This window comes from Gymnodraco acuticeps, unplaced genomic scaffold (genome assembly GCF_902827175.1).
Source record: "Gymnodraco acuticeps unplaced genomic scaffold, fGymAcu1.1, whole genome shotgun sequence".
NCBI lineage: Eukaryota > Metazoa > Chordata > Actinopteri > Perciformes > Bathydraconidae > Gymnodraco > Gymnodraco acuticeps.
Window position 1 is genome coordinate 429396 of NW_022990441.1, and position 17782 is coordinate 447177.

The 17782-nt window shown below is 41.4% G+C and overlaps 1 protein-coding gene across 2 annotated transcripts in view; it reads right to left on the reverse strand.

Annotated features, from left to right (window-relative positions):
- Positions 1-17782, reverse strand: part of pdgfd (platelet derived growth factor d) — a 48519-nt gene that overhangs the window by 7143 nt on the left and 23594 nt on the right. The window contains exons 2-5 of one of the 2 annotated variants that reach the window (XM_034225620.1): positions 17334-17523; positions 16013-16190; positions 8142-8201; positions 6545-6758 (exon numbers count right to left, since the gene is read on the reverse strand). In XM_034225620.1, coding sequence (XP_034081511.1) covers positions 6545-6758; positions 8142-8201; positions 16013-16190; positions 17334-17523 — 642 coding nt within the window. Of the gene's footprint in view, positions 1-6544; positions 6759-8141; positions 8202-16012; positions 16191-17333; positions 17545-17782 lie in introns of both variants that reach the window. The other variant, XM_034225619.1, reaches the window with a different exon arrangement.

Here is a 17782-nt window from a genome sequence, read left to right on the forward strand (position 1 = left end):
ATATTCATTTATTGAAACAAGTTAAATATTTTTTCACAGGAGTTCATTTGAAGTGAAGATGAATTAGGTTTTATTTGGTCATTGCTAAATGTTTCCCTTCAATGAAGTGGAAAGGGCTTTTATAACCCAATACGAGAATAAAGACTTGCCTAGATCGATATTTGAGGTGAACTAGAGCATTGGCTTTTGAGCTTTGCTGCAACAATAAAGATCAGTCATGCAATAGAAACTGCCTAGAAATCGCATATCCTCCGCATTAGTATAATAAGAGTGAGCGTAAGGAACCAAAGGGAAGTGCAATGGGGTCAAGGGGAGCATAATGGCATTGATAATCAATAAGCAATTGTTCACAAAAAGAAGTCTTTGCTGAAGGGTTTTCAATTCACGACATAAAACATGTGGGAAGCCGGTGAACAATGAAAAGATAAGAGCAGGCAATATAATCATTTGTTTTAGTAATACATAAAGAGATAAAGGTAAAAGGCGCACTATTTTTTATCAACATCATTGATTGTGCTTCCATCTCAGTGGTAACATTACCCGTGTTTACAACATGTGTTTCATTCAAGCCCTTTACAGTTGCATGGCAGATTACAAACAAATAATATTAGATATAATGGGCTGATAGAAAATACATTTTTAGTTCATGTCTGCATCTGTGTGAGTAATAACAGGTTCAAAAAGGACAACTGATACTTAACAGCATGTTTTTCAGGTTTAACAAAATCAGGGGATTTATCGGTGTGTACTTGGATAATTGGAAAAATATCACTTTTGAGTTTATATCAATCTGGTCATTTTAAATAATATTAAGAGAAACTGAAAATACTGACTCTTTGCTATACTATTCTAGTAATGTAGAAACTCCACTGTATGACCTGGTTTTAACTCCATCATATACTGTAGCAACAGATAGATGCAATGTATGGGCAACAATCTACGGTGGCCCTGAAGTGCAAGACACCACAGCATTTCACAAAACACCACAGCATTTCAGAAAACACCACAGCATTTCAGAAAACACCACAGCATTTCACATTGGACGGAAAGGGTATTCCTTTAGGGAGAACACTTCTTGTTTGTGATTGGACAGAGCCAGCCAGAGAAGCACTGCTTTGATTGGTTGTTTTTGCTGCCAGTCAAGAAATGACGCTTCGTGATTGGTCAACACCCAACAGCGAAATATGTCCCAACACATCAGCCGTTAGCACACACTCAGAGCTCACAGCTCCTCATTAGTGATGGGAATTCCGGCTCTTCTTGGTGAGCCGGATCATTTGGCTCGGCTCACCAAGAAGAGCCGGCTCTTTCGGCTCCCAAACGGCTCTTCAGTTTACCTCATATTATACCTTTGAATTAAATCAAATGTAGCCCTGTTTTGACTAATTAATGATGTATATGTGTACACATATATCACTTAAATTATTCAATACATCCTTTGTACTGAAGTATTCAAAAGTGAAAATTACATGTTTAATATAAATGATTTGCTGTGGCCAAATGTTTTCAATGCATTTACAGACCCTTGTAACTCTCTGATACCACCCAATGAATGCACTGACTTGCTTGTAGAAGCACGCTACACAAAACAGATAGCAACACCTATAAAAACTAGGCTATTTAAAAAAAGGGGCTACTGTATCGACATTTTAAAATTATATTTAAAGAAAAGGTCCTGACAAAACAGCAGGGCTCTATTTCAGTAACTATTAGCTATAGAAACCACGCCCCCCTGCATGAGAGGGGAGCGTGCTCTGAGATCAGCTGATGGGCTCTCAGAAGAGGGGGAGAAAAAGAGATCTTCGTCCTCCGTGTTTTATTCTTATAGAAGTAAGAAGAGAAGTAATGGGGCAGAAACCCTCCTTTTTACGCAGCGGTCCAGACATAGACATCAAACGGCGACACATATTCAGTTGCCAGTTACTTTGGCATTAGGGCAGGGATATCTAGATACTTTCCAAGGTTTGACATAATGAATTGTGCTACTTTTAAAGCAAGCAAGGATGTTTTCAAATCTGTAATCAAAAAGCTCCTCAAAAACACTATCGAAGCAGTTCCTGCCGTTGCTACGTTAGTTCAAACAGTAACAACGGACTATTTTTCTTAGCGGATGCATGTCAATTTAAATAAATACATACAACTATTTTGTAATCAATAAAATCATTTTCTAAATCGATAAAAGCATTTCAATTAATATTGGGAGTCATGTCGATACTTTGTTGAGAATGTGGCCATGTAATAAGCGGGATAATGTGCACATTGCATAATGTGCCTTCATCCCTTCATGCCGATCTAGATCCCTCCGCAAAAAATAAAAAACCGGCTCGTTCGCGGGCGCGAGCCGGCTCCCGTCGTTCACTTAAAAGTTGTTCGCGACCGACACATCACTACTCCTCATATCTGTTCAGAAACTGGACACAAGTTAAACATGTACAAACCACAGACTGTGTCATGGCGAATACAGTCGCTGCTTTATTTATGTCTGTATGACGTTGTGAGTGTGGACGGAGCAGCAACAGGTTAGTTTAGCCTGATGGATCCGATTCCATTCAGAAAACACGCATTTTAAAAGTTGTTCGCCTGCCGTCTTATCTGCAGACTTGTCAAAGCGTTAATTCATGTTTTTTTACTAACCGTTATCAGTATGTTGTTACTTCGGCACCACTTTGAAACGTGTATTACAATTAAATCACGGTCAAATATGTTCATTTTGTTGTAGTTGGTATCTCCCATAGGATTTACATGGAGATACGCCAGCGCCTCTTGTTTGAATGACAGGAGCAAACACAGCTGACAGCCGGTGAAACTCGAGCGATTAGAGCGATGCGAATATTGGGTAGTCTACCATAGTATTTACATGGAGATAAGCCCCTTAAAAACCATGCATTAATAAAGCATTAATTATGTGTTTACTCCTGTCATTCAAACAAGACGCTGGAGAGGGGGCGGGCCGTATCTCCATGTAAATCCTATCGGAATCGGATCGATCAGGCTAAACGAACCTGTAGCTGCTCCGTCCACACTCACAACAACGTCATACAGACAGACATAAATAAAGCAGCGACTGTATTCGCCATGACACAGACAGTCTGTGTTTTGTATAGGTTTAACTTTTGTCCAGTTTCTGAACAGATATGAGGAGCTCTGAGTGTGTGCTAACAGCTAACAGCTGATGTGTTGGGCGTCATTTCTTGACTGGCAGCAAAAACAACCAATCACAGCAGTGCTTCTATGGCTGGCTCTGTCCATTCACAAACAAGAAGTGTTCTCCCTAAGGAATACCCTTTCCGTCCAATGTGAAATGCTGTGGCGTTTTGTGAAATGCTGTGGCGTTTTGTGAAATGCTGTTGTGTTTTCTGAAATGCTGTTGTGTTTTGTGAAATGCTGTGGTGTCTTGCACTTCAGGGCCACCGTAACAACCTTATAGGCTTGAAGACATTTGAATGTTGAATAGAATAGCAATGCATGTTTTTCTTGAAAATACAGCAAATGCAGCGAAATACTTTGGCTCAAAAACAAATTTTAGATTTTTGTTTGCTGCTTTTTCCTTTGTTGTGAAAAATATAGATGGCAGTGGACCCATCTTTGCTGGGGTTTTTGTTGTGATTTTAGTGAAAAGCAAAATAGCCGACTTTCAACAAGCGACGGTTATATTGTTGATGGCAGAGTTGTGATGCAGAAATCATAACGCGTGTTTCTAACCTTTGTAATGTCTGCCTACCTCTCCCAAGGTGATGAAAGGCTTGATGTAAAGAAGCAGATTCAAAAGAGCGTTGAATCATCGAGACAGACTCATTCAATGCAGGGAACAACAGGTACGTGTGTCTGTCTGTGTGTGGTGGAGGATGCATTTGTACGCTGTATCAGTGAAGACAAAGGCACACGTCATGCCTGAATGTGTTGGGGTGTATACTGTTCATGTTCCTGCGCTTGCTTGGCCGAGCTTGTGTCTCTTTAAGGGGAATAAGTGTAATCTCAGAAAGGCAGTGGCGTGGAACCCTGTCAGAGTGTGGAGGAGAAACGACAGACAGGAGAAAGCAAGACTGCAAAAAGTGCTATGTTGCTCAAACAGCAACCAACATGAAAAAGGGAAAATTATCAAATAAGTTTCTGCTCTAAAGTTGTCGACAAGGGTATGTGTTATTATTGTTCATGAATTATATATGTGTTAGTTACTTGGACTTAAAAGTGTCCCAATTTATATTGTTTGTAGCCTTTATTTAACCAGGTGAAAGCCCCTTGAGATCAAAAGATCTCTTTTTCAAGGGTGACCTCCAGGACATTAGTTACACATGTAACATAAAAACAACAGAACAACAATAAGGATGACAAACAACATAATGTACAGGGTACAGTTTACAAACTCTATTTACAGTGACAGGTACCATGAGTATCAAACAGCATGTCACGCAGCTGAGTTTTAAAATGATGCAGGGGAACCAAAGTGCTCAGTTTTAAACATGTTTGCAGACTGTTCCAAGTTAGTGGAGCTGCACAACTAAAAGCTTTCTTCCCTAAGACAATCCTAGCACTTGGCACGTTTAATAAAACAACATCATGAGATCTAAGGCAATATGTACTTTCAATTCGTCGAGAGATCAGAGAGCAGATATAAAAAGGTAGTTTACCCAACATGGCTTTATAAATGAACATGTACCAATGACTGAGCCTATTATAATAAGGCTTACTGTCCTTCATGGGAACAAAGGTGGGCGTGAGCGACTGTGTGTGTCTCCTAATGAAAACAAAGCTAAGCTGCTGACTGAGGCAAATTTTTGCTTCGCTGCACAGGTTGAATTTCCAATTAGAGAAAGCTACGCCGTACAGTGGATGAAATACCTGCAGCACCTACTGTACCATATGCACCTTTCTGTAGTGCTGCAGCACGCACAAACTCCCAATATATAGACCTTTTAATGCCTGCCAGCACACGCATGCACTGATAATAGAAATAGATTTGCTGTCAGGCACAAATGTTTACTAAGGTACAGGAGGGCCACTGGGTAGAAAGAGGGAGAGAGAGATACGGAGGAACAGGTGAGAGACGGAGTGAAAAGCACTCGATTAAAAGCTTTATAGTTATTTTACTGTAGACACACTCATGCCCCATGATTGTGTGACGTCTGTGTGTGATAAGCATATTCGTGCGAAGACTATGTGCATTTCTAGGCAACATCTATTGCGTCAGTGACTCCAGGTCCAGACTTGCCTTGAACCCGCTGTTTCCGTGTCACCTTAAATCAATCAGTGACTCACTTTTCAACCCAGGAGGGCAAACTGCTCATTTGATGACGCAACGACTGCAGTCAGGCTACAGTAGGTTGTTGCATCACCACTCAGCAGGAGCTGCTTCCTTCCTTTTTTTTTTTTTACTATTGATGTTTTATATTTCTACATACTAGAAAAAGGGCAAACATTTACATTTTACTTTTATATATGTCTATCTTTCACATCCAGAATCATCTGAATGTTCTTTTAAGTCAATTTTCTTTCTCCATTTCTGTAAATGTTTCATCGCAAAGCAGTAATATGGCTCCATCACAGACATAATTCCCTTAAAATTACAGAGCCGTTAACTTTGTCCGCTGCAATGTTGTACAACTGAGTTTTATGTATGGCGCAATATGTAAGAATGGGCCTCATGTTGTGTGGCTCATTCTTGGTCAGCACGAGGCATCACGCTCTCCCCCCCCCCTCCCCCCCTCTATTACACCAGCTACTGTACCAGTGACTGTACCAGTCTGCAGCGAAATACTGTGAGTGCAGCAGAGTTGTGGAGGATCACCATCTGTAGCACAATAAAATGGGATCAAAGACACCACTCTAAATCGTCCTGCATGAACTTTACTGACTTTGTGTGAATACTGGACCTGTAGTCAGGATTTGTATTGAACGTCTCATTACATTCAAAGAAAAAAATCTCTGCATGTGCTTGAGAATCAGATTGATGCATATGATCAAGTGAAAAACTAAAACCCCAAATTACATTTTTATGTCTGAACAATTTTCTCCCTGGTATTATCTTTGGGATTTTCAATCACATTAAAAGCCACATTTTGCGTTATTACCTGCATTCACTCATTTTACAGCCTTTTTACACTTCACCATTTAGGTCATATTTTACATTTCGCATAATTAGTTGTTCCTTTTCATCTTTTGTATAGTAGGTGATATGCAAATCTGCTGGATGTACACATATTGTAGGGACATGGTACATTTATGACTATTTAAATGCTGCAGAACTGGAGCCTTCCTTAAATGTTGACTTTGTATTTGTTTATAGTTTGATATTATCCAACAAATGTGTACTTTTTTGCATAGTGTTGAATTTCAGTTTGGTTTTTTAAACTATCTTGTAATGTGTCAGCTAATTCTGGTGTTAGCACTTATATTATTGATGGTTAAACTGATTATTGTCATGCAAGGACAGTGTATGTTTGCTTTCATTGTGTCTAAACTGAATCTCTTCAAGATTATTTATATTTATTTGTTGGACAGTTTAATGTATGGCTTATAAACTTTGGAGATATAAAGTATATCTTACCTTTATTATGTCTGCTTGCCAGATGATAGGCCCTGGATCTATAGTGTATGTGTGTTTTAGTGTAGATGCTGTCCAGGTCCTGTCTCCAGGTGTCTGGGCTGAGCGACCTGAACAGCTGCTCTACAGTTTCAAAGGCAGCAATGGTCCGGTCCAAATCCTCCAATGAGAATGGAACCTCGGTGACTGCCACTGGCATCTGCCCTCCAACATTGTCCTGCAGATAACAAAAGTCAAAGACAAAATGACCAATTATAATATTCATTTAGGTACATTCTTACTTTAGCAATTGTTCATTCATACATTAATACCAACAGCACATATGAAAGAGCTATGTGTCAAAAGCTCCTTGAAATGTGTTGGTTTGTTCCACCATTATTATGCTTATAGAAATAAAGTGTAACCTCATTTAAAAGTTACTGGACAGCGAGGGGACAACTCACGCAGCAGCTGTATACACAGATGTAGCTGAGATGGAACTAACATGAAAACTAAAGTTTACTCCGACTTAGTTTCAAAGTTAACATTTATTGTAAGAGCTTCAATACATGGACTTAATAAGTATACATTGAAATGAACGTTTTATGATATTGTTTGCAATAAATGTGTGTATGTAAACCATGTTATGGCACCACATAAGACAAGTCAAATGCTCAATTAGATTATTGTTCAAATAAACGACATACTGCCATCTGATACAATTTTTATTTTTTATTTCCACCATAAATTTTAAATGTTTTTGTTTGTTTTTACATTATGAGTCAGGAATTTTGAAAACCAATGAGAGGCGAAGAGATGAAAAAATTAATATATCGCTATTTGTATTTTCTGATTTAAGTTGCAACCACGAACCCTAATGTAAAATGGTCACAAATCCCAGGGAGAAACCCATGATTACAGATTAGTTCAGGGCCATTTGAATATAAAATGGAGGAGACTACATGTGACTCCCATCTCTACTGGCAGTGACATACATAAACATGGAAATCATACACCCACACAGCCCAATGCATACTAATTATTACGGTCACATGTCACTGGACCCCACTACTCTTATACACGAACACACACAGATTACAATGATGTATAAAAACATTAGACTATAGAAGCATGCCATTTTAAATCTTAGGCTTCATGCTCAAGTGTATTAATGCATTCTGTGTGGGTTAGCCTATGCAAATGGCATTATGTCATATTCTGTTGGTAAAGCCATTGTTCCCTGATGTGCTTAAGAACACATTTATATGTGAGCTGACATGGTTGGAAGGCAGGTAGGTTGTTGGTTTTGAAATATCACGTTATTTTTTCTATAATAATATATGCAGTTATTAAAACATAGTTTGGAACAAATGAATGAAAGGTTTTCAAAAAACACTTAAGAGGGTGATAACATTTTCCTTGCTGTACATTTATTTTTATGTTTTTATATAACTACTAAAGACACATTTATATCAATATATTTATTTGTATTTTAAATGGCTAATTTGATGGCTCTTTTTTTTGCCGAAAAAATATCTCCTATTTGGCTGAGATCATCATGCATTTAAAATTTTAATTCTAATATATAACTATTTATAAAGTGTGAATGTGCATGACTCACCGAGATGAGTATGGTGACGGCCTCCCAGTTGGTGTTGGACGCAGGCCGGGGAGATTCATACTGCAGGAGAGGAACACAGGAATAACCATTCATCAGTTGGTCGATTGAGCAGACATTGAGACACTCAAGAAATCAAACCAAATGAATTCCATCCATCCATCTTCTCCCGCTTATCCGTGGTCGGGTCGCGGGGGTAGCAGTTCCAGCAGAGAGCCCCAAACTTTATTTTCCCTGGCGACATCAACCAGCTCTGACTGGGGGATCTCAAGGTGCTCCCAGGCCAGCAAAGAGATATAATCCCTCCACCTGGTCCTAGGTCTACCCCTTGGTCTCTTCCCAGCTGGACGTGCCTGGAACACCTCCCTAGGGAGGCGCCCAGGTGGCATCCTAACTAGGTGCCCGAACCACCTCAACTGGCTCCTTTCGACGCGAAGGAGGAGCGGCTCAACTCCGAGTCCCTCCCTGATGACCGAACTTCTCACCTTATCCCTAAGGGAGACACCAGCCACCCTGCGGAGAAAACCCATCTCGGCCGCTTGTATCCTGGAGGGGGCCTGGGAGTACGCTTATCCGGTCTACATGTGTTTTGTAGACTTGGAGAAGGCGTATGACCGAGTTCCCAGGGAGTTACTGTGGGAGGTGCTGCGGGAGTATGGGGTGAGGGGGTCTCTACTCAGGGCCACCAAATGAATTGAGTACCTTAAAGTGGTTTTTCAGATAACTTGAGATTATGATTGATTGACGACTTAAGGTCAAATAAAGCTTTTGCCAATAGTTCCCAAAGCAACTGTGTATATGATTTAGGTGAGAATAATATAATCATGATCCTGTGTTAGGGTGTAGTGACCTACGGGTTTTTGCTCTGCTATGCATAAAAGTCCTGTTGTTGCTGAAACTGCTTTGAAAGTAAAAGTGTATCTGTTCTATTAGATAGCCCACTGACGCAAAAACATTATTGCACTTGAGTTATTAAGCCACTTGTTTTTTCATTTCTCAGACATGGCATTCATATGGTACATAATATTTGATAACAGTTACTGTGAGTGACGTTGAGGTTAAAAAACAGAAATGAATCCACATGTAAAAAGTTCCAAGGTGCAGCCTAAGGCAAATTAATTCTATATATCACTCAAATGCTCCTTTTCCCTTTATCTCAAAAATAGTTGTCTTGGGGTGGAGCTCAACATGTTATGTACGGTTATCCAAGGTTCTCAGGTATCTGTCTGTAGCTGGCTGACTGACTGACTGTCAGTATGATCATAAAATAATTTCCAGTGAAGCTGGTCCCAGCATGCCTTTCTGTGTGTTTGTGGAAGCAGTCAGACTCTGGTCAAAGCATGTTTAGATTATAAAAACACATCAGACTGACATATTATTATTATTACATATCTGGCACACATGCACACATTATTTGTATTTTTCTTTCTTCCTCTATCTCTTTCTTACTGTCTCCATTGCCCTCTCTCTCTCTCTCTCTCTCTCTCTCTCTCTCTCTCTCTCTCTCTCTCTCTCTCTCTCTCTCTCTCTCTCTCTCATACACACATACACACATACACACACACACACACACACACACACACACACACACACACACACAGTACATCAACTCAACTGGCACTCCAATCTCTTTTAGAGTCTTAAATACCATCCACGGTCAATATGGAACAGTAAATCTTTCTCAAATGCACTTCAAAGACACCGTGCCCTCAGTGTGTGTGTGTGTGTGTGTGTGTGTGTGTGTGAGAAAGTTTTTGTTAAACAGATTCTCCCATGTAGCCTTTGGATAAATGCACGTGTACATCCAAGCCAGCTGTGATTGAGTTCAGAAGGTTTCCCCTAAGTGTGTGTGCGAGTAAATGCATGTTTACAGATTCCTTGTCTCATTTCCTTTTAAGGTTAAATGCTTCATCAAGCACATCTGGGACACTTATGGTTGGAAAAAGGTTTATGAGACAGAACATTAAGAGGGAGGACTGTAAACCTCTAATCAGTCTGAAGTCTCTGCCAGCTACAGTACCAAACTTTTTCCCTCTCAAATTACAATCACATTTTTATCTCTAGTTCTAGTTGAATGGAAATGTTGTCTTGCATGGGTTGGGCCTGAGCCGCTCTCTACCTGTCTGAGGCTTAAGGTTTATAGACAAGCCTTAGTGAAGCAGAGTTTTCAGACAAAACAGGCTATGAGTGAGGAAACCCTTTTAAACCTCAGATTCACTGCTTACAGTTTTGCTAAACCAAGCAGTATATAAATGTTAATGTAGCATTTAGATATTTTAGATAGTAGTAGTCATAAATGGATTTTTTATGAAGATTAGATTAGAATCGGAGGATAAAACCCTCTTTAATTGTCACACACATGTCCATGCACACAGCACACAGTGAAATTGGACCTCTGCATTTAACCCATCCTAGTGCTTTCACAATGAAGTTGCTCAGAAGCTCATTCTGTAGCTGAATTGTTTTTGAATCAACTTTGAAAAAAATATCATGTATAATATTTCTTTAGGAGGCTGAAAAATAATATTGCTGGCAATGTTGCCATATTCTCCGGTGGTGAGGGAATAGATTGTTATTTACAGTTGCAGTCTAGTGGAGGGGACACCAGGGAGCTGCCCTTTTCAACCCCCATTTTGTACAGTTGGACACTTGTGCGTCTGAGGATTAGGTGTGGGGTAGATGGGGAGGAAGGCAAGAGCATATCCCTGTCCACTTTACTCCGCATGACCGGTTATCTCACTTAGTGCCAAAGGACATTGAAGTTAGTAGATGCTCACACAATGGGGTGTTGTTGGTATCATTTTGTGTGAAATTCTGAGGAATCTCCATTCAGTATGAGAATCACACATGTTGAGTGACTATGGGATTCCGGGAACTAGCTTGGATCCTATTTCCTGATCAATAGTAATTTCCCGCTGCACCTGGCTAGCAGCAATTCTCTGGAATACCCATCAAAAATACATTACTGTTACTTGTATGATCCAACACAGCCAAAATCAATATGGGAGACAAACAAACACAATACAAAATCTATACAATTGTGAAGCCTTACAAAGATCAACTGAGAGCAACTTCTCTACACAATAAATATAATGTTTTTGTGCAGTCTTGAGGTTTCATTGAGCCTTTCTAAGCAAACGGTTCCGGTGACACGATGCTCCTCTTAAAGCAGCCACAAAAGTCAGCAACGGCAGCAATAAACGCCATTTTTACTGCATTTCACATCCTCCGCTTTGCCTCAAATAACACACTTTTCTTATTTTGACACACCCGTGATAAGAGTTCATAGTGTGGCTGCTCTGGTTTAAAAATAAACAAGACCCAAACACATTTTGACATGGCAAGGGTTTACTCTTATTTCCCCGTATGCTTTCATGTGACTCCACTCTCCTTTCTTTTTTTTTATCTCACACTGACACTTTTTTGCTTCCCCTCATGTATTCTTCTTTAGTCAACGACAGTCTATTCCATATCTCACTACCTCACACATGCCTCTCTCTGTCTGCCGCTCTCAGTTCAGGTTGTTTCAGTGATTAGCTGACATGCTGATACCATCTTAGACACCTGTTCTCTCCTTCCAATGCTGCTTCTGCTCATTCTCTCTCTGCCTCGCTCTTCCTCCTTTCCTCTAGGTGCCTCTTCTCCTCCTCCCTCTTATCTGTTCGACAGGTCTGGAGAGAACAAATTAGACCTGCTAAATTAAGCCACACATACAGCTCCAGTCTAGCTAAAGGGTGTGTGTGTGTGTGTGTGTGTGTGTGTGTGTGTGTGTGTGTGTGTGTGTGTGTGTGTGTGTGTGTGTGTGTGTGTGTGTGTGTGTGTGTGTGTGTGTGTGTGTGTGTGTGTGTGTGTGTGTGTGTGTGTGTGTGTGTGTGTGTGTGTGTGTGTGTGTGTGTGTGTGTGTGTGTGTGTGTGTGTGTGTGTGTGAAAGATATAAACACATACTCAAAAACAGGGGCTCTTTGAAAAATGGGTAAAACGGATCCAATAAGATAAACCTCAGGAGTTGGATTCTACACAGAGTTGCGTTTATTTGACCAGAGGAGGAATAACAAAGGGTGAGGAGGGGAGGGAGGGAAGACGAGAAGGCAGCAGAGAGAACATCTGAGAGAGAGAGATAAGGGAGTTATAGTTTGGGGAACTTTTACTTTGTTGTCATCATGTTGGGTTGAACAGTGTGAAGTTGCTTGCTGGTGGTTTTAGCAGAGGTTCTTTGGGGGCTCATTTATCTCACACACACATTCTCATGTGTCTCATACACACACGTTCTCATTTGTCTCACACACACACATTTGTGGCTGTGATGCCCTTAGAACTTTGTGCCATGTTGCTATGGCAAACCATTAATTTGTTGTGGTGTGGGGCTTTGGAGGTCATCTGCATTTCTGTGATTGTCTTGATTTGATTTGCCTTCAATAGGGACGCCACCTTAATCTTGGTGTCTGGACATCGTTAAGAATACACTATAGGGATTTGTTGCTGTTGTTTTAATGTTTTGTAAATTATGTGAACTACATACATACGGGGAAATACAGGCACTAATATTAACCCAAAATAGCAATCTTATGGTTGTCATCCAATACTTCTGTTTCTTAGGTTAATTAAAACTGGGAAGACTTTCTATTGGGTATTTTTACATTGTGGAATTGTTACTTCTGCTTAAAGGAGAATGCATAACTATGTTAGCTAAGCGTGATACAAGTAACTTATTATTCTCTGATATTGATGTTTAAAATCTACAAAGGCTTATTCACTGTAGGCAGGGGCGGACTGGCAGTTGGGAATATCGGGATTTTTTTTTTTTTTTCTTTGCCTAAATCCTACCAGCCCACATTTGTAATGGACAGGGCAACAGACCCTAAATACACACACAGGGCAACAGACCCTAAATACACACACTAATCAGCTATTCGACACAGGTGGGGGGGGGGAGGAGACAACACAGGGCACCAGGTGCACACAATCAACAGCCACAGACATGGGGGAAGGGGAACACGTTTAACATGAAACCAGGAAACATAGACAGACAAATTTACATAAATTACATATATTCCCATGCTTCCTGTGCAATGTTTTTAGTGCTATATTACCCGTAACGGAGGCCGAGATCTATGGGCCCAGAGATCACCTCTGTTACATTTTCTTACCCCTCTCCCCAGGAAATACAATGTCTTAGGAATCTTGGCTTCCTCAGGGGGGGCCGTGAAGTCGAAAAGAAGCTTCCCTTCTTCCTCTCCATGCACTCCTGCTGGTTCTGCGGTCTGACGCGCTCTCTCTCCTGACGGACCTTCTCGGCTATCTTTGCCATCCGCATTTTGCGCTTCAGTTTTTCCCGCTTCTTCCTGCGTCGGAGGTGCCGGTAAACGTGGAAGTCCCCGCTGCCCGCCCCGGCGCTGGAACCCATCACCTCCCGGACGAACTCCGGAGTTTTGGCAATTATCAAAAGCTGCGACTCCTTTCCTCCAGGTTTCCTTGGCTTGTTATTCTTCTGAGTGTGCGCCGCCATCTTTCCAACCATTCTCAATGCTTCTGCCTTCCTCTCTTCTTCCCTCTGTAACCAGAGCTGCTCCTCTTTCTGCTCTTGCACCAATCTCTGGTTCTCCGCCAGGATCTCTGATGCCTCAGCGGCAGAGCCAGCGCCCGTCGAGCCTCCAGCCAATCTGCCGTCCTGCCTCCGGAGTCTCCGTTCCTCTTCCCGTGCGAACTGCTGCTCACCGGCTGCAGGAGTGACCTCATCATCTCCCGCAGTTCCTCCATCACTCTCACTTCCTCACTTGGTCAATCCCACTTCTGACACCAATTGTGAAGCTGACAATTGAGCGGCCCAGACCAAGCAACGAGGCAGAGGCAGCACGTCCCAAATATAACCCGGTGTGGGCATTTATTACAGCATGAACACAATACACACAGCCTCAATCCTGCTGCTGCTGTTCACGTGGGCACAGCCTGCAGCCACCAGGATCTCACACACACTACCAGCCTCCAAACAGACAGGGCAACAGACCCTAAATACACACACTAATCAGCAATTCGACATAGGTGGGGGGGAGGAGACAACACAGGGCACCAGGTGCACACAATCAACAGCCACAGACATGGGGGAAGGGGAACACTTTTAACATGAAACCAGGAAACAGAGACAGACAAACTTACATAAATTGCATATATTCCCATGCTTCCTGTGCAATGTTTTTAGTGCTATATTACCCGTAACGGAGGCCGAGATCTATAGGCCCAGAGATCACCTCCGTTACACCCACATTGAGGATGCTTCCTACAGTACGCCCATGTTTTATTCCATGCGTCAAGTCAGGCAAATTGGGTCCAAATGTTATTGCATCAATTATCTGTTAACATTAAAATCATTAAATATATGCTGTAACTATTTTGCTCTAGGCAACTCAAGGGCTCAGGTAATGTGATTACTATATGAATAATGGTCCAAAATAACATTAAATGCATAGGGTTTTTTGTTAAGTAACATACTTTCGTCGCCGGCCGGCCGATACATGCCGCGCATTAAGTGGGCCTGTCTGTCAATTAATCCCCGGGCCACTTTTTACTCCCAGTCCGCCCCTGACTGTAGGTGATTACATCCCTCATCCCTTACCGCCCTTCTGCCATAAATACTAGTTAACTACAAATGTGTATTGATCTGCAGTTGTAATATCCTCCAAAAATGAATGATTTACTCCAGTTTGAGTGGCATTTGCTTAAAAACAAAAGAAAGAAAGTATATTAATGTTAACATCTTCTACAGAAACCAATGAATTTATCTGACAGGGTAGGGAATTTATAAAGTGTTGAAAAAACACGTCCTTTTATTGGGTCTGTCGGAAACAAAAACCCAAGGAATGATGACAGCTTATCACTCAAGTAAAAAGTCTTGGAACTTTGTATTTCGGGTGAGAGAAAATAAATGTTTTTGCTGGGGAAGTGTAGAGGTTTTAGTACACATTTCTTTTTTCGACTTTCTTTCTCAGATAATAGGCGATGCCACCGGTTCAACCTTGTCTGTGTTTCTATGTCTCTTCCGTTCTCTCTCTCCTGCACTAAAAGAGAAAACCGGAGAACATTACAACAGCTGCTCTTTCTCTCCCCATTTTCTTTTGGATTATAGAGTGGGAGAACATCTTCAAATCAGTCCCTCTCTTTCTTCTTTTCTCTCCCTGACAGAAAGACAAAGTTAATCTCCTTATCCGTTTGTTTGACAACCTTTAAGCGAACACTTTCTCATCGTCACCCCCCCTCCTCCCCCGTTTCCCCTATCACTGCATCTCTCCTCTACTGTTGAGTGGACGTGTGAGAAAAGAACAGTTGGCTAATGCATTTTGGCATTACACTGACAGTGTAACTAGATCCTCCCTCTCCCTCTTCCTCCTCTCCCATCGACATATCTGCTCCCATGATCCCATCTCTCATTTTTATTGTGGAGGTAAAAGAGTGAAGGAAGTACTTTACCTCAAGCATTACAGTGGTACTTGGGCTGAACCCGATGTGACAAAAATAATAATAAAACCTTTAAGCTGTGTCCCATGTAACAAATCATGATTCATCACTCTGTCTGTGTGTGTGTGTGTGTGTGTGTGTGTGTGTGTGTGTGTGTGTGTGTGTGTGTGTGTGTGTGTGTGTGTGTGTGTGTGTGTGTGTGTGTGTGTGTGTGTGTGTGTGTGTGTGTGGTGTGTGTGTGTGTGTGTGTGTGTGTGTGTGTGTGTGTGTGTGGTGTGTGTGTGTGTGTGTGTGTGTGTGTGTGTGTGTGTGTGTGTGTGTGTGTGTGTGTGTGTGTGTGTGTGTGTGTGTGTGTGTGTGTGTGTGTGTGTGTGTGTGTGTGTGTGTGTGTGTGTGTGTGTGTGTGTGTGTGTGTGTGTTCTCACCAGCAGGGAGTAGAAGACTTTGAATCCCGGCTTTGCAACAAAGTAATCGTCAGACTTGAAGGTGACTCTGAGCATGTTGGTTTTGGAGTTGAGACTAGGCGGTGCCTTCTGCCCACACCAGCGACCCCAAATTATAGTGCTGGTCTCTGATTGGTCCTCCACTTCAACAAAGTCATACCTGGAGCGAGAGATGGTGATGGAGAAGAAGATGAATGTGTGGCAGGGAAGAGCAAAAGATGGATGATGAAAATGTCACATCGCAACAAAAAGAAAAGGTTAAACATGAATGTGTCTTTACCAATAAAGAAATTAACATTGAGGGAAATTAATTGGCTTATAAACAGGGGGCTTATCTTTGTACTTTGTATCCCTTTTGAAAATAAAATACTGTGACATTTAGGAATTCAGTGGACAATTACAAAAACAAAAATGTGCACTATAAAATAAGACCCACTTTGTTAAACTAATTTCCCTCAAAGTTATTGTGTGCGTTCAGCTCATTCTGACACTGCTAAGCACAATTGATGTTGATTGTATTGTCTTTAATACTTCAACTATGGTAATCAAAATGTTAAATCACTAAAAGCCACCTTGGCAAACAATCCTTTTGTAGGAAAGGTTGTGAGAAAAACTTTCCAGCAATCAATGCTACAGTCAATTAGTGAGTGCAACACACACACACACACACACACACACACACACACACACACACACACCACACACACATACACACACACAAGATTAAAAAAACTGGGTAAGGCTAACCCTTTCCAAATTCTCCCCCCTGCTGCTCCCTATTGTCTTTTCAGCAAGGTGCTTACGAAGACGGCTGAGTTGCATATGGGGATTAAAAAGTCTATTTCCTACCCTCAAACCTCAAGGACAAACTTCTTCCTGCCAAGAAAGCAAACTTCAACTATCCATCCATTCCCAACACCTTCATTATATTAGTTCCCCTTACATCCTTAGTTGGTGCACTAATGTGAATACATCATCAGATCATTTTAACATATTGTATTGATGTTGTTGTTGTTGTTGTTGTACAGCCTTTCAACTCGAGATTTCTGCTCCATAAACTTTTCCTGTTATCTTCCAAACAGTCCAATCCATCATATCTTTACTCACACTCTGGATCATTAGTTACTTTCATCTGACTTTCCTCCTTTACCGTAGCTTGTCATTCATCAATACTTGCTCTTCTTTAGTACCTCTATCCTTCTAACTTCCACTCAGGCATTGTCCGTGTCTCATTCTGTCTGTTTTGCTACTAAGCTCGAATCATCTCTGCTGAGATCATCCCTCCCTCCATCCTGTGTCTTACCTGCAGATCCCATTCTCAGCCTCCTCCAGTCCGAAGTGTCCGTCGAACTCCAGGTGTATGCGGCTCCCAGGTGGGGACAGCAGTTTCCATGACAACAGCAGATTGCGGGGGTAAGCGTTGGGGTAGCGTGGGCTGTAGATGGCTCCTCTCACCGGCGTCACTGTGATGTTTTCCTCTTTGCGGTAAAAGTCTGTGGTGAGGCGATTGCTGTCTGTTAGTGGTTACAACTTATCAGTTAGTTAGTCCAATTATAAGTAAAAGCAATTCAAGCAGATTGTTTACAGACACAAATTAGAATGCTACATGCAAAAACAACAATACATGTATAGATAAGAGAGACAAAAGCACAAAAACACAGACAGCACATTTCCTCAGGCACTTCTAGAGTTTCCAGCCTGATGTATAAAGACATACCTAACAAAATAGTTGTGCAAACATGCCTATTTACA